Consider the following 20,824-nt stretch of genomic DNA (forward strand, 5'->3'; position numbering starts at 1 on the left):
AGCAGATGATTTTCTCTTGTGAGAGATTTGGGATTTTTTTTTCTGATTTATATAGAAGTTGGTGTGAAAGCATCTCTTACAGATTGCACCTAGTTTCTGTCTTGTAGAGCCGGCTAAAAATTTCTATTGCTTGTGATAACAAACACTGAATTTTGTATTTCTGTAAACAAAAAAAAAAAAAAAAAAAACAACCCTACCTTATTTAATCATTGTTGCAAAATGGTAGTTATATAAGTTTTTTTTATAAATATAATCATGAGTATTGATGTGGAAAAATAATTTTTTGTGACTAATTAAGTGGCACCAATATGAATTCTGTCTCTGCTACAAATTCATTAATGAGGTTTTGCAAGCTATGGTGTGTATTTGTGTTGGTAAAAAAAAAAAAGTGCCTGTACTGTTAGTTGCCTGTAAGTCAGTCTGATCAATGTGTGACTGTGTTAGCTGGCATGTTTGTTCACACGAGAGCAAAGTGACTTTGTACAGACTACATTTTATTTTTGAGCTACAGGACAAGTCCATAAACTACCCAAGTCCTCAGTGGTGGTGATTTACTCTCAATGGAGCAGTTTAAGCTGATAAGAAGTGATTATTTGTGAAGTCCTTTGTAATTTGTTTAACTCTTTGCATGGATTATGTGCATGCAGCCAGTTTATTTGTTGTAAAGTTTTACTAGCAAGGGAGCTGGATTTCCTTGGTGTAAACTCATATACTTGAACAGTTGAATGTTTCCTGTGCTTCAAAATTACATGTGCAAATAAAACAAAACAACAAACCCTTTAGGGTCCTATGGGTATGGGCCGAGGATGGGAAAGGCCTTTTCCTTTCTATTGCATGAACACAAGGGTGAGTGTCTGTGAAAACTCTACAGGAAGATGAACATTTTTCTTATGAAAGTTCAAGCAACTCTTTCTTCAGTGTTTTTGTCAATTTCTCTATGTTCCTACCTGTAAGATCCTGAAGTATTTCAATCTGAAATACACATCTCTATCAATATATTTTACTTTGTTCCTCTTGACTGTCAGTATAATCATTAACAATCAAGTAATTGACGAAGATTTGTCTTCAGTTCTGGTGTCTTTTGTGAGGAAGCTTATAGGTTGGACATGTTTTGATGGTGAGGTTGGTGTTGTTTAGATTCAGGCTTTTTTGTAATTAAGGAACTTCTGAAATTGAAATTAAATTCTATGGACACAAAATAGGATGCTGTATGACAGCTGCAATGGAAGTTCTCTTATTCTATGACTTCATGAAATGATAAAACTGTCAGAACTTTTTCAAACTTTCATCTTGGCTCTGCAATAGTGGAAAATAAGAAAATTAAATTTGAAATATGAAAATTCAGGAATAAAATTCTCTGATAGCAGATTCCCATTACCTTTGTCTACATAATTGCACATGTAAAAAAGAAGCCTGAAATTGCCTATGAAGAAAAGGTGAAACTTTTTGTATTATCTCTAATGGAAAAAAAAATATTTCACAGTAGTGTTCTTTTAAATACATTAAGAAAATTGTATAGCTCCAGTTGACCTTATAGGTGTGTAATATACATGATTTAGGTGCATCTGATGAGACTAAAGAGAAAAAGCCAAAAAAGAGGGTGCAGCCTGGATAAGTCAATAGACACTGTGTTGGAAATACTGTGAAAGGTCCTTGGTCATTCTTCTCCCAGTGCCTGATGTCCATCTCTTTCAGCACTGATGATCTTGCTTACCATGGGGGCAGCTGGCCAGCCTGGACCATGGAACTAGTCTGTGTTTTAAAATGATCCTTTTAACACTCCATTCTTTCTTTCTTGGCTTTTCTTTGGAGGACCATGAGGAGGAATAATGGACTGTTCAGGGCGGCACAACAAAGAAAATTGAAAATGAAGCTCTCAGGTAATCTGTGTCTCTAACAGGAATAATCTGTCTTGCGTCTTGAATTAAGCTGACACAGAAATGTGGTTTCTTTTGAACAGCACAAGTGATCTCAGTCTATAGCTAAACACAGTTCATAACCAGTTTAAGACAAGGCTCTTATCTGGTTTTGGGTTTGTTTTTGGGTTTTTTTGTTTGTTTGTTTGTTTGTTTTTTTCTTAACAGTCTTATAGTTGAAATGAGAGTTTTCCATTCTATTTAATCTAGAAAAATGAAGGTGTTTGCATAACTTTAATTTTTCCCATTCTGTACGCTGAGAGAGCACTGAATATAAACTGTATCCAGGCTTTTGCGTATGTTACACCAAAGTAAAATGTACTGCCAGACCTGCAACTCTGTATCCACTATCTGGCTGTGCCCACTCCCAAAGCAGTGACCTTGATCTATGGACGTACTGAACACCTCCGGCTGTGCTGGTGCTGGCTGTGTAACCCGTGTTACTGTGAAAAAGAAGGCCCAGTGATTCGGTACTGAGGTATATAAATGTCATTATTTCTCTATTTATCTGGTCTGTGATGCAGCCTCAGTCTGGCAGCTGTAAGTAAGGGTGGTTTTCTAACTATTTTCAGGCTGTCCACCTGAAAGGACAGGCTGGAACGATGGGCTTCCCTGGGCTGCTCTCTTACCTTCTGTATCTTCAGGAGTTGCCGTCCTCTTCCACAGGCCATGCCTTCAGCCGATGGAAGCAATGGTCTGTCTCTGACCAAATCCACTCCTTGCTGGATGAGGGGACATTGTAAACTTCCTAGTGAGGGCACTCCCCCTAATGTCCAAGTGCAGACTTAAAATGAGGAAAAGAGCTTGGAGGCATTTTGTTTAAATGGTAATAATGGCTGTGACAAACCAACTGTTTGAATTAACTGTTCTCTTGCCTCGAAAGTTTAACCTGTTTCATTTATCCAGCAGGAAAAACAGGAGAGTAAAAGTAACACCTCAGGTCTCTGCTAAGGTCATGTTATTGTGCCTTTGGAAATACCCAGCTGGACAGAGTTGGTACTTCCCAAGGAGTTTCTGCTGACTTGTTTTCAGCTCCCACAGATGTTCAACAGCAGAAAATTCTCCATTTTTCCTTTCAATGCTTGAATGTGCTGCTGTTTTTAAAAGAAAAATAAATTACTGTATCATATGTCTGTTACATGTGTTTCAGAAATTTGCTTCTCAGTTGCCGTTTTGACGCAAAGTTGTAGTCACTTGAGAAATTCAATGTGTCCTAGAAGTAGACAAAAACTTAATAGTCCCAGATTTGCTTAGAGGAGAAAGGAAAGACAGGATATAATCGTTTGAAACACTGGGGAAGATCATCCTCCTTCTAATCAACACATTTTCCTGCAGCTCAGGATGAAGTGAAATTTTAACTTGGTAATACTCAAGCCGCACTCATAAATATCCAGGTCATAAAACAAATAATAAATCATCCCCTTTGTTGCAGGAAGATGATAACAAGCATTTCTTTTCCAAGGAAGCATGCCACAGCAGGATCAATTTGTTTGTAAAGTGTATGGATTGTTGCTTATGGTGTGAACTTCGTATAAACCGGGGGAAATGGCTTCATGTTACATCAGTATTGATGTTTTTGAAGCATCTCTCTCATCGGATGATTTGAAAGCATCTCTTTCGACGCTTCCTGCCTCCGAGACGAGCTGCTAGATTTATCTTTATTCTGTCGTAGATGTTTTCTGTTGCCTGTTGCGAGCAAGCTGCGTCCTGCGGACAGCGGAGAGCTCCGAGAGGCACCGTGCCCGGGGCGGACCGGGGGCGCCGGAGCCGCCCGCGGGACCGCGCTATGGAGGCGAACAAAGGGGCCGCCAAACCTATCACCAACAGGTGCTGCGCAAGAAACAAACTTTTTCTGGGATACTACTCAGAGTTGCCAAAGGGGATCCCTCAGCCGCTCCGGGGAAGAGGCAAACACCAAAAAACACCCAGGTCCGGAGAGGGACAAAGCGGCGGGAGCCCGCAAAACGTGGCATGCTTCGGGCACGGCGGGGAGCGTGGCCGCGCACCGCACCTCCCCCGGCACCGCCCGGCTGGGCCGCCCCACCCCACCTGCGGCCGGGCCCTGCCCGCGACCCGCCCCGGGGCCGGTGCGCGGGGGGAGCGGCGGGGGCGCCCGTTTAACCCCTTCCCCGCCGGCGGCTCCGGAAGCGGCGGCGGCGGCCCCGTGGGGCGCTGTGTCCTGCGCCCGGGCGGGGAGGGGTGGCGGCGCGGGGTGGGGGCGAGCGCGGCGCGGGGGGGCGGCGGCGGGAGCCGCTCCCTCCTTGCCCAGCCCGGCCCGGCAGAGGCGGCAGGAGGAGGAGGAGGAGGAGGGCGGCGCAGAGCGCAGACATGGCGGCCAACATGTACCGAGTGGGAGGTATGTGGGGACGCGGCAGCGCCCACCCGGAGCCCCCCGCGCACGGCCGGGGGGCCCCGCCGGGCCGCGGGCCGTGCGCGCCGCGCCGGCGCGAAGAGCGGCGCCCCGGCCCCTCGGGCGGGCGCGGTCCCGAGCGGGGCGGCCGGGCCCGGGCGGGCGGCGAGAGGAGGCAGCCGGTCCGGCAAAGGGTCGCCGGGCCCTCCGCGGGGCGGAGGACGCAGGTTCCTCCCCCGCCAGCCCCGTGCGCCGGGTGGGAGCCCGGCCCCCGCCGCCGAGGAGGAGAAGGGCAGCGCCGCCCTCCGCGGGAAAGGGGGGAGCGGTGCCGCCGGCTTCCAGCCCCCGCACCGCGCTGCGGGCCGGGCACGGCCGCCCATTGCGCCTCGCCTCCTTCCCCGGAGAGCGGCGGAGGGGCCGTCCGCCGGGCCCCGCGGGGCGAGCGAGGGGCCGCCTGCCCGGCCGTGCGACCCGGGCCGGGCCGGGCCGGCCCCGCCGCGGCCTGGCGGGCCCTGCCGGCGCGGTGCGGTGCGGGGCGGTGCGCACGGGCAGCCCGAGCCCACCCCGGGGGCGCTTCCCTCTGTGCCGCTCCCCTGCCCCCGCGCCCTCCCTCGCTCTCACGGCGGAGTTTCTCCGCGCCTTCCTTGGTCTGGTGGGGATAAATAATTAATCTGGCTGTGTAACCGGGGGATTTCTGTCAGCTTCCCTTGCTTGCCGCCGTGACCCCTGAGCAGCGCCCTGATACGTGACTGCTTGGCGAAGGGCGGGGGGGAGAGGTCATTTAGGCGGTGAAAAACACGGCAAACGTTTGTCTTCCCAGCCCGAGCCTGTCGAAAATGACACGAATAACTTTCGCTCGCTCACGGAGGGAACGAACGTGGCAGTGTGCCCAGTGCTGTGGCTCAGGTGCACCGCTCAAGTTAGGTGTGCAGTACTGGGTGCTCAAAAGTCGCTCCATCCTCCCCCTCTCTCAATATCTAGAAATGAGAGGGAAGATGCGTGGAAATGAGGGGTGATAATAGTTTGAATCCCTTTCTGCTGATGTTTTGAGATATGCTGATAGAGCCACAAATCTTCCATCTGCATGCTCTCTCTTTAGAGCACTTAGACTGTAGTCCCATCAGCCTTTACTCATGAAAGTAATCCTTCTCTGAGCAGGTAGCGAGTAGGGTTTACCTTCTGGGTCACCAATTCTCTTTTCTTACGTCACCAATTCTCTTTTTTTTTTGTTGTAATCTCAATGAGTAATCGCGAACACTATCCAGAGATCATATTCTTTCATTTGAATTACCTGAAGTTCCTTTTCATTGTATTGTAGTGTCAAAGTGTTGCAGAAGACTTTTATACATTGTTATAGTTTCTCGTCCGATTTTTAATAATAAAGTTTGCAAGGGACATGGTACAGAAGTCTAACATCAAATTTAAAGTGTGGTTGACATTTGATAGGTAGTTTTTCATTGGACAAAAACAAGTTTTCAGAAACTTGAAGGAAACGCACTGCTTGTCAATTCTTTGTATGTTACATGGGAGCAGCCTTCAGGATATGAGTAAATTTCCATTCACTTTATGAAGATATTTTTATATTAATGATGCTGAAAGAGACTTTGTCCTACAAGATCCTTGCTAATTTCATGACAATTCCTGCTTAATATGTTTGCATCTTGCTGGACAGAGATAACAAGAGCAAGTATCATAAAACATACATTACTCATTGGGACAACTGTACTGCCACAGCACCTGATAATAAATATGACATATCATCTCTTACAGAAAGGTTAATCTTCATAATACAGAAAGTCACTAAAGTGCTCAGTTCTTAAATCTTCCCTAATTGATTGTGAGAAGTTGCTCCTTCCCTATCAAGATTTATGAAGTTTATGGATTACTAGATTACAGTGTAAGCTTCAACACAAAGCATTTGACTTTTTTTCCAGCATGGTTGTTAAAGCAGGTGTAGTGCAGTTAAAACCAGAATTGAGGAACAAAGTATATTAAATTTCAGTGTAGAAATACATCGTGGTCCCAACATTTATGAAGAAATCTCAGCCCTTTGAAAACTTCTAGGTTTAGAAGAAATTTTTTCCACTAATAATGATATGTCTTTACATAATTTTTGTTATTTCAGTGACTTTCCCTTTTTTCCTTGCAGATTATGTTTATTTTGAAAATTCTTCCAGCAATCCATATCTCATTAGGAGAATTGAAGAACTTAACAAGGTACAAATATCTAAGATTCTTTCTTAACCTTTGGCAACAGTCAGTGTTCTTGTTAAAACCTGAGAATTATTTCTATACCTTAAGATTTCTACTATAGGAGGGATTTCTGAGGGTTACTGAAAACTTGCTATATGATATCCTGTAATTCTGCCCTGTTACCTAAGGAAACACCCAGTTGCTCATTCCTGGTGAACAGGATTACTCTGCTGCAAAAATTTTCTAACGATTTCTATGAATTCTTGGAGAAATGAATGAAATTAATTCTCTGGCTGACGATGACACTGTGAATCCATCTGGAATGACAGCCATCATGTAATGTGTCTGCTTTTAGATAGACATCTGAAGAGCTGGAAGGTACCAGCGAGACTGCAGTGATCGAATAACACAATATGGGACTTCTGTGGTTGTTTATTGCTCTGCTTATTGGCAGCTGTGAATGAAGAATGGGCTTTTAAATAAAGTACAGACTGTGTTCTCTGTCTTTATCCTGAGTGTATTTTTCTAAAAAATGGAGGCTCTATTGACTGTCATTTTGGGGAAAGCATGATTATTTTTCTTCACTCTGACACTACTAAGAATAGTGTGGGGTTTCTATGGTTTTTTATTTTATTATTTTTAATATTTTTGTATTATTTTTTTACTTTTCCCTCAAGCAGTATTAAAACTTACTGATGCACTACATCAAAAGTTGTTAAAATGCCCATCATGATGTAAGTAATGATTAAGATATTTTTCCCCAGTGGTTAGAAAGTAAATTAAAAAATCGGTGACTTGCAAGCGGTTTTCTTATTAATGAAACACAACACTATGCCATAGCAGACATCAACACCATTAACTGTTAGTGCTGTCCAACACAACATCCACTGAACTTGTGCATGGCAAATAGTTTTTGACTTTTATTGGAGAAGAAAATTTTTTATTCACAGTAATTGATGTGATTCCAATCATGAATTGAATGTAATGTTTATTATCTTTAAACTGCACTGCTATAATTTAATCTTGCTTGTACGTCTGGAATGTGAATGGTTTGGTTTCATGTGTTAAAGGTATCGAGCAAATGTGGAGATGTTATATAAGTATGTAATGAAATGCTTTGATTATTGTTCTACCAGGGACTTTTTTTTTTTTTTTTTTGTAAGAAGCTTGATCAAAACATTATACTTTTTAGTATTAAGTAAGTAACTCAAGGTAAAAAAGTACTTTTGTACCCTTAAAGGAGGAGGATACAGTTCTTCAAATATTAGTAAATTCTTTATAGAAGATCATGGTCCCCATAATGAGTCATGAAAACAGTGAACTAAATAGCTCTTTTATTTTAGAAGCTGTTGTGACTTTCTCAAATAAACTTTTCAAAATGACTTTTTCAATAAATGTTATATTAAATTAGTACTTTGAAATACACATTTCTGTCCAAAGCAGGATTGTAAAGAAATGTTCACAAGATTCTAACATTTCTGAAGGATTTTTACTGTAGCATGATACTAGCATTGCACCTCTGAACACCTGAACAAAATATAAATTCTGAGGACTCGATAATTGTAGTTAATCCTCAGGTCTGGTCTGAAACTGGTACTGGCCTCTCTCAAGAAGTTTTTATATATTGGAGTAATTATGTTGATTTCAGCTTGACTGATCATGTGAGAGCTACTGATATTAGGGAACACTCCAAGCGGAGAGTGTTTAATTTGTGTTACTCAGCTGAGGAGGGATACATCCCGACTTGATTTTCTCTTTCTTTTGTAGACTGCCAATGGGAACGTGGAAGCGAAAGTGGTGTGTTTTTACAGGCGAAGAGATATTTCTAACAGCCTTATAATGCTTGCAGATAAGCATGCTAGTAAGTAGATGGTGTAGGGCATTTTTCCTTACTAACAGAGCCCGCTCAATTTCTGCAACTGCTTAGAATTGCAGGTTTTTCTGGCATGTGAGATATATATTGATGTTCGGCATTTATTAATATCTAGTTAGTTGCTTAGTATTATTTGATACTCTCCTGCTCCTATTAGTTGCTTCTGGGACTTAAGCTGTATCCATATGATTGAGACTGTGCATCTGGAAAAAAAAAAAAGAAAAGAATGTATCTTTTCATCTGGAAGATACAGCTGCATTTCTTTTTTTCATGTCAAAAGTAATTCTTGGTTGTAAGTCAATTTAGGCTTAACAGCACTTGTGATTATTTGATGTGACTTTTTTGAGTTAGACATAAACATGTATTGCTTAATGTAAAGAATGAAATGCATCATTGGGGACTGAAAATCACTGGAGATTGTAAAAGAGCTGTTACGTGCATTTATGCTAAATGTAGATATTAGTCAAAAAATAGGGGGTTGGGGTTTTTTCTTTTTTTTTTCTCCGAAAAACAACAAGTGGTAATAGGTGAAAAAAGCCCCATTTTTCAACATGAACCTAAACTTTTTTTGGTATCTGCCATTTGGTATACAAGTGAAATATCATAACTGAAATAAAATAAATTTTATTTTATGAAAAATAAAATTCTGAAGAGAAAAAATACAATTCTGAAAATATAATTCAGAACCTAAAAATCTGAGATGAAAACAGTAATTTGCAAAATACTCCAGTCATATTTGTAAATAACTGAAATGTGAAGTGTGTCAACATCCTGTAAATTTCTTGCCACATGCTATTAAATACCATTTGGATTGTATATGATGCTTGAGTTTTCAAAATGAATCTGTGACTATGTTATGTAGGGGTTATAAATCTCTAATTTATTGGGATGAATCTCTTGAAAGATATTAGATAATGCCAACTTTTTTATGCAGATATATGATGGCGTAATTAGGTACTTTAAAAATACCCTGCAATGTCCAACTCTGGTAATTTTGCTCATCCAGGTATGGTGAGTGAAGGGAAACAGCCAACCTTTGGCTTTTGTTTTATTCTTTTATTTGTCTTAGAGAAGTGGGGGTGATTTGAGTATACAGTATGAAGTACTAGCTTGGTTTTTATGGGAAGACAATACATCTTGCTTATGTACTAAGAAAACAATTTAATATTTTCTTACATAGTTGGGTACACTCTATAGTTATTTGTGACCTATTTATGATCATGATCATCAGCCCCCACAATCTTTTGAGTCCTTCCAGATGAAATTTATAGAAACATAGAACTTTAGGTGAGCTTCACTACTTTTTTTTTTTTTTTTTTTTTCTTTTTTCTAATGGAGGGGGCAAGAAAGTATGAAAATTATAACAACTTTACTGGAAATACCTTTTTTTTTTTAAATTTGATTTTTAAAACACGAAGCTTTTAAATCCTTTTTTTAGTTGGCTTATTTTTTAGAAAAGGGTGTGTTAGTTCTGTGGATATCATTCAATCTGGAAAAATAAGATTTTTCTATTTCCTTTGTGAGTTTCAGATTGCCATTTTGTCAGCACTTTGATGAAAAGGACTTGATGGTCTGTTGCTCTTCTCCTCTAGCATACTAGGGGTTTGTTGGTGTCACTAGGAGTGCTGTGGAGTCTTCTGTCATGTTTTCTCTATTGGGATTCTCTTGTGGTTTTGTAGTGAGAAAACTGAAATGTGATTTCCAGCTGGTTCAATGAACATCTTTAGAATGCCTGTGTCTCGCAGGTTACGAGCCTTCTAACCCGATGCTCTTATGAATTAGGTTTCTCTATGAACATTTTCTCTGGACACAATGTCTCTGTTCTGACCAATCTGTGGAATCTGTAGTACCAAGCTCTCTTAGGAGATGTTTGTTACAGTTACAGGGGACAGCACATAGTGAAGGATTGCTCTCCTAGAGCTTCCTATAGCTCATAGAGCAGATGTAGTTAAATGTCAAATCAATTTAAAGGCTTTAATTCTGGAATAACACAGTGTTCTGTTTAAAAATATGATGTGTGTAAACAAAATATTTGTATATTTATGAATTGAATGTTTTGGAAATGTTTTATATAGCTAAACATGTTGACAAATCAACACTTTTACCTGGTTTGGTATAAAGTAAATGTTAAAAGATACAAGTTTCTTAAGGAACGGAAACTACAGTTCAGCCACTGATTTCTTCTGTGTGCCTGTTTGGAGAAGTCTTTTAAGTATAAGATCTGCTTTATCTTTTCTAATGATATTTTGTATTGCTAGCATTTTGTTTTTTTCTTTATGGCTTAGAAATCTGGTCTGAGTTATGCATTTCTCAAGATTTTGGCACATAGGGGTTCAGGTTTTTCTGACTAGCACATCAATTTCTGAAGGTTATATTTTTGAGATGTAGATATGGTCCCATTTACTAAAAGAAAAAAAATAGCTTTGTAAGAAAGTATTTTGGAACTTTAAAAAGAAATTTGCAGTAACTTGAAAATATTTCAGAATTATTCTAAAGAGCATTTGGGAAACATGAAATAAAGTTGATCTGTGACTTTATCACTGGTAAGGAGTTGATATATTGTTTTCCTAGGGTGTTTTGTTGTTGTTGTGGTTTTATTTGGGTTTTGTTTGTTTGTTTTTGTTGTTTGTTTGGGTTTTTAAATTTGATTGGGAATTTTTTGTGTATTTGCTTTTAAGTTGTCTTCCAAAATATTTCAAGATATTGTAACAAATTGAGGGAAGGAAATCAAATTTTCCTTAGGCCATTCTAAAATACTCAGGTACAGAGTAGTTAGTTCCCTTGTTTTCAAAGAATGTCACTAATCTGTGCGGAAATTGTATTGCCTTCTTTCTTTCCCTGGTGTTTCGGGTGGAATTTAATTAAGGAAATTTTTATTTGTCTACCAGCATCATGTATGACATCAGCTTAGGTCTGGGAATAGTTCTAGAAGCTAACTGTAGCTACTTAAATCCGGGGATTTGGAATGTTTTGTGGGCACTTGAGGACTTTATGTTTTTTTACTGTTGATTTATGTTACTATAAAATGGAGTTTATGGTAAGGTCAGCTTGAAATACAAACCAAAATACTGTCCAGGATCAGCTTCTTGATCCTGTGCAGCCTCCTGAGCTTAGTAGGAGAGTTCTTTTGGGGTGTTAACACTCACCAGGTTGTTGCTGTTGGGGTGTTAACTCACTTGTAGTTGTAGGTTGTAGTCATCACCACAGGGTCACTGTGAGGGGAATTTTCCTTTCTTGGCATGAAAGAATTGACCATCAGCAGAGTAAGGCTTACTGTGAAGAGAATAGAAGGAAGAGAGATGAGTACTGGATGGCAGGCAGTACGAGAGACAGATTTTGCAACAGATACCTGAGTGCGTAAGCGAGTGAACTTGGAGAGGTGGCACAGAAACACTCATCTCATTAAAGTGGGTGAAGCAAACATAAAGGGGTGGCATAGAGATGTTTCCTAACTAAATGGTGTGACTGAGAAATTGCCAGCTGTAGCTGCATCTATTAAATGTGAATGATTCTTTATCTTCAGCAGAATGAACGTAAGTATTTTAGGGCAAGGTTTTAATAGCTATGGAGAGGAGGCTGTGTCAGCTTTGTACCGGCACTGGTTTTGGGTTACAGCAAAGGGCTCAAGTTCTTATGTCCTTCTTTTGCAATAGATTGCAAGGAATTGTAGAATATCCTGTATCACAAGGGACACATGAAGATAATTGGATCCAACTCCTGGCCCTGAAGAGGGGCCATTCCAAGAACCATACAATATTTGAGGTTTATTCACTACTACTTTCTTGAAGCTGAGTGGGGTGACCTGAGTGCATGATGCCATTTTTTGCAGTTCTTTGCACTTTAAGTTGTTTATCTGATCATGTGTTATCATGTAATACTATGTCTGAAGTCATTCTCCTATTGCAACTCCTCAGCCAGCTTTTGCCTAGTCAACCATCTGGTGAGGATATAAAAAAAATTACTGTTGTTGGAGTCCTTCATCTTCTGATTTATTAAAGAGGGTTTGTTTCATTAAGGTGTGCTGAGATGCTGACTAAATGCCAAGAATATTTCTGGGCCTGTGATAAAGCCCACGCAGAATGTATTTTTTTCTCATTTACAGAATTGATATTCTTTGTGAATGGGACAGTACTCAATTAAAAAAACTCAGAGATATTTGTTTCATTGACTGAGATGAAAGGTAAAAGGAAATTTTTCTAGATTACAGAAGCTGACAAAAAATCATATTCAATCTCAGTTGTTCTTTTTAGAGATCACTTACTGGCTTTACTTCTTGTTGCACATTTTTTAAACTTTTATTCTTTTGCTCTTGATCAGTCGTGTTTCATGTCACACTGCTTTGTAAAATGGTGTTTCTGCTACAGAATTTTTGTATATGATAGATATCTAGGAGGAGGAGTCTTGCTAGTGATTCCTGGTTAGACAATTGTTAGGGTTGGGAAAGACCTCCAAGATCCAGTCTTTGACTGAACACTGCCATGCCCACTGAAGTTTATCATCAAATGTTGGAGTCTGTACTGAGTTCTTACCTTTGTATGACTTTCATGTGTTGCAATCAGAAACAAATCCAGTGTTCTCTCTGTACTTCAGTTTTTTGCCTGTAAAGCAGTGCTTCTATTAGAAGTTCTTATTAAAGTTGGCAAAAAATATTTAATATGCCAATATGTTTTTATAGTTACCATTAAAAGATCTCAAAGCACTCTACAAACACTCATAATTTATATTCTATATAATATCAAGAATGTTCCAGCATTCCTGGAAATGGCTTGATCTTGTAGAGCAGTTTAGCTGCTGCTGAGCCTTCTTAAAGGTACTTTGTATTTGAGGGGAGGAATATTTTGCATATTGTCTATATTAACGGCCAACATTCCAGATGCATCTGAGAGAATGAAGCTGTTAATATTCCATCTGATTTTTGAGAAGCATTTTATTTCAGTAGAGTAGCAGGCTAGCAGGTATCATTGAAGATGTTAATAAAATGAGCTGAACTTTAGCAGTGTGTTTAGCAGATTACTCATTGATGTTCCCAAAGATACACAGAACTGAAATGCGAATTTCTTTTCGTGTGTCATCAGATTTTTCAACACATGGTTGCTGTTGCATAGTGGTGTTCTTAATACTCAACTCTTGGAGAGAGACTTTTTCCTGCCCTCTACAAAAAAAAAAAAAAAAAAAAAAAAAAAAAAAAAAAAATTAGAACGTTGTATGAAAAAAGTTATGGGTGTGGAGACCCCTTGGGGTTGAGAAGAGGACTCCAGAGTAAAATGTATAAAACACCTTGTGTTCATCAGTGTTATCTTAGTCACATGTTTGACTCAGTATAATTCAAAAAATTTATAAAATACTATAGCTGCACTATTTTTGTCCAATCAGATTGTAACACAATCAGAAAATTGGTGGATTTTTTTTCTTTGGTCTGGTTCTTTTTATCATAGTAATTCTTGTACATCAAACTAAACAGTTATTCTTAAAGGATACAAAGTTTCTTTAACCACAATCCCTTTTCTGAAAAATCACTTTAAGATGACTTTTCCTGTTACCTAATTCAAGTCACATAATGTCTTAGAATAAAAAGTATGTTTTGACTGGAGATTTTATTTGAAATCTTAAATTGTCTTTTTTTTTTTTTTTTTGGTTTCACTACTTCCCTTGGTACCTGTTGTCTTTGCATCCTATGTTCAGTTAGAAGCACCTTTGGTGAAATGAATCCAAGAGACAAATATTAATTCTTCTACTGCATACAATCAATTTTCTCTGTCTTGATAATTTTAAAGGTTGAAATAATTCATAGTTTAAAAAAAAAAAACAACCAAAAAACTCCAAACAACAAAAATCAACCCCATGGTGAATAATTTTTTGGTCTTGCTTATGGTCATGTTGGTGAAAAAAACCAAAACAAAATAAGTCTTTAGAGCTTAAGAGCTCAATTGATTTGTGTCTCTTACAGTAGTGTAAGTAACACTTCCATGGAATTTTGTGGCTTTTAGAAAGTTTTCTGTTAGGTTACAATTGATTTTTCCAATTGCACTTGGTGAGAAGACCTCTCTTGCTTGCTGTTAAGAAAAAAGATCTGTTTTCTCAGTGATGAAAGACACTATTTTTTCAGTTGGATAGGAGAAAAAGGAGCTAAGGCCTGGAAAGACAGAGCTGGGAATGAAAGGTAGGAGAGTCTCTTGAATTGTATATAAGGAAGAAGGCTTGGCTGCTAGATATGCCTGAGGAGTGAGTGAGCAGACTCGTGTAACTGGTTCAGTGAGATACTGCCTTGTTCATCTCAAGGCTGCTGTAAATATAAACTAGTGTTTTGTTTGCAGCTCAGTGTCCCTGGCTCTGTCATCTCTGTCCACACACAAAGAATTAGGAGAAAATTAGTTTTGATCTCACATAGTTGCCCTCTTGTCTTTGAGGACAAGGCTTGTTTCAGAAGTCCCTGTCTGTGAGCAACTCATCAGAAGGCTCTTGAGTTTGTTTTGAAGATGGAGTGGTGAACAGAGACAAAACCAAATACAGTAAGCCAGGAAATTTAGGTCTATAGGTTCCAATATTGCTTTCATTGGAATTTTACATGCTAATACTATTTACAGTCATCTGACAGAGACATGTAAACGAAGCAGTAGCAAATTCAGTTATGTTGGGTTGCTTCTGGAAATCCTGAAGGCTGTGATGTGGGAGAGACACACCCTAGGAGGACCATTTAAGGATGATACAGATAACAAATTCTTTAATCAGTGGCAGAGTAGTTTTTATGCTAAGGCACTTATATTAGTCTAACTATCATTTTCACTGAAAATGAGCTTGGGGTTTTTTGTGAGGAAGACATGATCTCTTTGATCTCCTGAGACAAGGGAACATCCAGTTTTCCTTCATTTACCCAAGAGAATACCATCAGTTGTAAGTTATTTGAAGAGGGGGGAGAAGATTCAAAACGTGCTGAAATACAGCAAACCTTGTTGAAAACTACTTCCTTGTAACCAAGGAAAAACTTGTCTCAAGGCTCCCAATTATTCTTTTCAAGGGTGCTTTGGGTAGTATCATAAGTTATGTGTTTTCTTCATTTGATTTTTGTTCAAGACTTGTGAATGTTTTCTCTCCTCAACAGGGAAAGCAATAAAGAAGCAGTAATGAGGAGCATCTTGCTTCTGACAATATCTGAGTATTCTTTTTGTGACTGACATTTGGAATTAGTAGTTATATTGTCTCATTAACAAGTTTACTGTCAGCCCCAAGTATTTTGTAGAATTATTAACTTCTGTGTCTGTTCAGGCACCTCCTTTGGTGCAGAATGGCTTGTTAGATTGTGAATGTTAATGATCTTCTCCTAATGGATGAATGGATTTACAACTAAGTTAATAATTTTAGGAGTTCTTAGCTCTTATGGAAAACTTGCATAAACACGTTTTTTTTCACCTGTGTATGCGTGATCTGCATTTGGATCACGCATGGCTTCTTCACATATAAAAAATTGTCTGCTCTGTACAATTTGTATAACTACATCTGAATTTTTGCATAGACTGAATTTTTGCTAGCTAGTAACTGCTAGCTTCATCTTTAGACCTCCAAAGTATAAACTTATAATTTTGGGCAAGTGTGTGTAGATTAATTTTCTTTCAAACTCAACAATCTTATTTTCTGAACACAAAATTTAAGAGGCTTGAATACATTGCTGCCAATTTCTCTGAATGTAAAAACAAACTAAACCTAAAATCTGGATTAATTCTGTGAATTTGCTGTGAAGAGTGGACACCTGTAAAATATTGGTTCATGTTTGTGCTTAAAACTGTTTATAAGATATATGAAGCTCAGTTTTTATTACTTAAATACCAGAAGTATTTATTTAGTAAGTTTCCTTGGTAAAGAACTCAGTAGGGTACAAAAGGTGTCACTTTTTTGAGCTCTACTCCCAAAATAAATTTTTCACATTTGAGTCTTTAAAAGGAGAGAGTATTTACAGAAAATTGCCAAAGCGTTGTGCATTCCCCTATTTCCCTGTGTTCCTTAGGATTCATTTCTCCATGGTCAAATTTAAATACACATGCCATTGTTACTGTATTTGTTCAGGGTTTCTTTTGATTTGTGGAAAACATGTAACTATTTTCTCTCAGCAGCTTTCCTGCCTCTTTCATGTTTCTTAATTGTGCATGCAAGTGATTCTACACTGTTTTCTTGGTACCCTTAAAATACTTGTAGTATTTAAATTGATATTATTTATAATAACTTTTTGTCTCATGAAGATAAGTAGACTTCCATAATCTCAAATGGTTCTACTTCTTTTTGTTTTCCCCTGGCTCCTAATTTTAAGTGACTTTTCCCACTTTCTTCCCAGTGCACCCACACTGTAGCAAAGCACCTGAGGCATAAATTTTAGACTACAAAAATATTGCTAGGTTATCTCTATCTGTAAAGCTCCAATTAGAGATGCATTTCACATCTTCAAAGAGTTTTCTGATAGTCTAATTGAGTCAACAGTTTATATAATTTATAAATTTAAATGATGTAAACTCACTATTAATATAGAAAGACTTTCCCATCATGCAGTGGCAATTAAATGTGTGATGTGGGAATCAGGTCTGATGATTTAAATGCTTACCAGCAGTAATTCTTGAATGTCTGTATTCTGCAATGGAATGAAGTGTGCAATAGTTGCCCTTGGTAATACTCATGCATGCCTGTAACTGCACACATGCTGGTGGAGCTTTTCAGCTTGGGCAAGGCTCTGTGTGAGAATGAGTCTAGTGCTTCCTACCCAAGCTGATTCATGCAGTGCTATGTGTGTATATATATGTATATGGTGTGAGGTATTATGGACTAGGTAGAAGTAACAGAGAAGATGAATGTGTAAAGTAGCTGTGTGATTTGTCTGTAAATTCTCTTTCTGTTAAAGGTAGTCTTCAAAAGTAACAGGACTCAAAATTAGCAAATATGTTGAGTTTGTCATGCCCCACACCACATGGAGTGGATGGCCAGAATGGCTGTGCTATTTCATAGTGCAGTTTGTCTGTTTGATCAATATTTTGGTTTTTACCTCAGCTACTCTTTGTAACCCTCTCTGATCAAGTGAAGATTTGTAGTGTAAATCTGCTTTGCTTCTGGTTTTGATATGCAACAAATGATTCTGTGATCCTTGCAAAGAGATTGTTTTGTACTGATGTAGAATACGTCACTCCCATGAGCAAAAAATGTTTGAGTAGCAAAAAGCGCAATTTTTTCAGTTAAAGCCTGTTCTACATTATCAAATTCCTAAAAGACTTCAGGGAGCTAGGTAGTTAATTTTGACTGTCACCTACTGCCTGAATCCAGAACCTGTTTGAAGATTTATCACAGTACATAGAATGTCTCTGTGCAGGTTGCAGAGTTGCTGGGCTATGTATAGAGCACTATGCATATATCCAGGGGTTATGTGAGTGCATGTGCCTTTTCTACTTGTACAACAGGTTAAACATCTATCCAGAACCAGCACAACTAAATTAGCTATCTTCCTGTTTTTGATATGCTGAATTATAGAATTAATTTTTAATTTGTTCTTGTTTTTGTGTAGGATTGTGACAGTGATATGCAATGATGAAGGGAGTCATGTTTCAGTTTCCTGTATTAAAAGTGCAGCCTTGTTTTGGCTTAAACCAGAGTAGAAATAGTGTTGGCAGAGTCAGTGACCCGTAACCTAGACCCTACAGGGTGCTGTGGCCCATTGCTGTGTGGCAATTCCTTTAGGCAGATCCTTTGACTGATGCTGCTCTCAGGAGTGAAATCCTGATGCAGTTATTCTCAGTAGGCCCTCAAGAGGCCAAGGACTCCTTTGTCAAGTATTATACAAGAAAAAAGATTTTGATATATGGACTGCTTTTATATTTTCATTTGCCTTCAAATGGGGGCTAGCTTAAGCTACCTTCATAATGATCTCCCCTTTCTTTTAATTTTTAATTTTTGTTTTTAATAAGAGGAAAAAAAGCCAGAATCAGAATACTGAAGATTTACCATGTATGTGATGAATAAGTGAAGATTTTTGATATTTTACTTGCTGCAACAAAAATGGTACATATTGTCTACAAAGCAAAGTACTGAGAGTAGAAGAAAAACTAGGTTGGTTTACTTGGGAATGGCATATGTATTAAAATTTGAATAGCTAATGCAAGGTGATGTTATTCCTACACGGTTTTTTTTTTTTTGGTTTTTTTTTTTTTTTTTTTTTTTTTTTTTTTTTTTTGTTGTTTTTTTTTGTTTTTCCCCCTGGCTTCAGAATGAATAAATTAAAAGGCTTTAATAATTTAAAATAATACATGTATTCATATCTTTTTACACTTTTCTCAGTTCATATGTATAGTTCCTGTAAATTATGATCTCATTATTTCTGTATGGACATTAAGGAAATAATGTATCCTGAAAGATAAATCTCTAACATAGTTGATGGAAAAAAGATGAAAAAAAAATCATCCTTTAGGTCTTACACAGACCATCAGAGTGAATGAGCTCCTCTTCTGGGTTGTCTTCTCAGGTCTATAGACAGAAAAGCTTTCTTACCATGTTGGCATCGAGCAGGCGTTCTCTTGAATAATATTCTTATTTCCTAATCCCACACCTAGAACCTTAATGTGTCTCAACTGAGTTTACCCAAGAACAGGATATAAAAATCCTTTTATTTTCTTTCTCTTTTTTCCCTTTTCTTTCTTTTTATTTTCTCCCTACTTCTTCTTTCATTCCTACAGAAAATCCAACAAAATTCAGCCCTTCTGTAAGGAGTTACTGTAGAAGATAAATAATTTGTGTTTTATAAGCAGAATCATATGCCATTCTGAGTAGGGGTAGGAGAGTTCTTGTACAATCTGTGCCTTTTCATCTCTGCCAACAAATTTTGAAAAGTTGTTTATCGGCTTTTGAGGATGTGAACTGAATGTTAGAAAAGCAGTTTAGATCTCTGAAACTGTGGTTATTGTCATACAGTGCAAGAAAATGCCAGTGTAGGTCTTGAACATGAACTTTGGATTCTTACAGAAAACATAAAAGCACATTTTTTGTGTGCTTAGTTCTTCTTGTCCTACATTTATTATTTTTTATATATTAACACTGCATTTTCTTAAGGAGAGACAACCATGCAGCTTGTTAACCAACTGGCTCAAACAAACCTTTGCCTATGCTAAAGGAAAGACAGTCTTGTTAAAACAAGATATGAACAGGAGTTTCACAGAAAAATGGTGAAAATCTTAATGATGGGAAAAATTATTAATAGCAGCTGCCTCAGGAAAATGGAATATACGAATCTCCCTTTTCTTAAAGTCAGGTGTAGTAACTATTCATGCAGGTTACATGGCACTGCTGCATGTGGCTTTTGTATTTCTTGAGCCAGATGATGGATCTAACCATTATTTCTTGGGCACTGTCAGATTAACCATGTGCACTTTTGCTCATGGTGGTCTGCCAGCCTGGATTTGAGGGCAGAAGTAAAATTTTCTTTCTTTCCCACACAACTCTAAACATATGTACACTTTGGAAAAACCACTAATTGACTTTTGATTCAGCTGATGAGCTGGATGTAACCAGTAATTGGATGTTCATCATGTTGTAAATAGCAGTGTCCATGGCACAGTTTTGAGTCTGCTTCTTGCTGCTCCTAATGAGCTGCTCGAAGAAACACCTCCCAGGCCTGTTGCTTCTCACATCCTGCAGCAGCTTGCACATGTACAGATGTACACATGTCCAAATACAACCTGAGCCCTGTAACAGGATATTTTTCTTATTTGGGAGAATTTGCATTTGAATAGGTGATACAGAAATTAGGTAAAAGGGGAAAATCTAGTTGAGGTTTATGATACATAAACCAGTTTTTTCACTACTGCCTGCATGTTATTGTTCTCATGCTTCTGTGGGACCCTTCTGTTCTGTAGTGTTGTTATAAACTAGCTTGCAGTGCTGAAAAATGGTTAAAGAACTATTGTGCTTGCTTTTGCATTTATTCATGTTGTATTTGATTTATTAGGATCTATTTATTAATGTAGCACATCATGATTCATAGTACTTATGGAGGTAATCCTTCCTTGCTTTCCACCCACAAGCTTCTAGCTCTCAAAATTCTCCAGAACCAGCTATCAAATAACCCCCACCCATCAAGTTTAGGAAGGTGAACTTTTCTGCTAATGAAAGGTGTGATTGTTTCCATAAAATATTTTCACTACAGGCCTGTGATAAATGTGATATGGTTGTCCAATTGCTTATGGCTGACTATTGTCCTGGAAATTGTTATTATCATAACATGCTACTTGGAAGTACCCAAAAAACCATTTTGCGTTCTTCTGGAAATAATTTTTGGTTTTGGACAGTAGGTGTGGCATATTAGTTCTTAATGGCTACGCAGTATTTATTTCTTTGTTTTGTGACCTTCTTTAGAAAAATAATGATGAGGTAGTGTGGGAGGATCACCTGGATAATTGTGTAGGAAAACTGGATAATCCCTTAGAGGCCACATGTATATCCATGCGGTCCAGCAGGAATTAAAAGTAGACT

General features: G+C 38.6%; 1 protein-coding gene across 2 annotated transcripts in view; it reads left to right on the forward strand.

The window, feature by feature from the left end:
- Nucleotides 1–4,199: 4,199 nt before the first annotated feature.
- The window catches only part of MTA3 (metastasis associated 1 family member 3), a 134,814-nt gene continuing 118,189 nt past the window's right edge, over nt 4,200–20,824 (forward strand). For both annotated transcript variants that reach the window (XM_053938010.1, XM_053938011.1), the window contains exons 1-3: nt 4,200–4,272; nt 6,416–6,483; nt 8,227–8,320. In XM_053938010.1, the coding sequence (XP_053793985.1) occupies nt 4,245–4,272; nt 6,416–6,483; nt 8,227–8,320 (190 nt within the window). In that variant the 5' untranslated portion in view covers nt 4,200–4,244. The remainder of the gene's footprint in view (nt 4,273–6,415; nt 6,484–8,226; nt 8,321–20,824) is intronic.

This window comes from Vidua chalybeata, chromosome 3 (assembly GCF_026979565.1).
Source record: "Vidua chalybeata isolate OUT-0048 chromosome 3, bVidCha1 merged haplotype, whole genome shotgun sequence".
Taxonomy (NCBI): domain Eukaryota; kingdom Metazoa; phylum Chordata; class Aves; order Passeriformes; family Viduidae; genus Vidua; species Vidua chalybeata.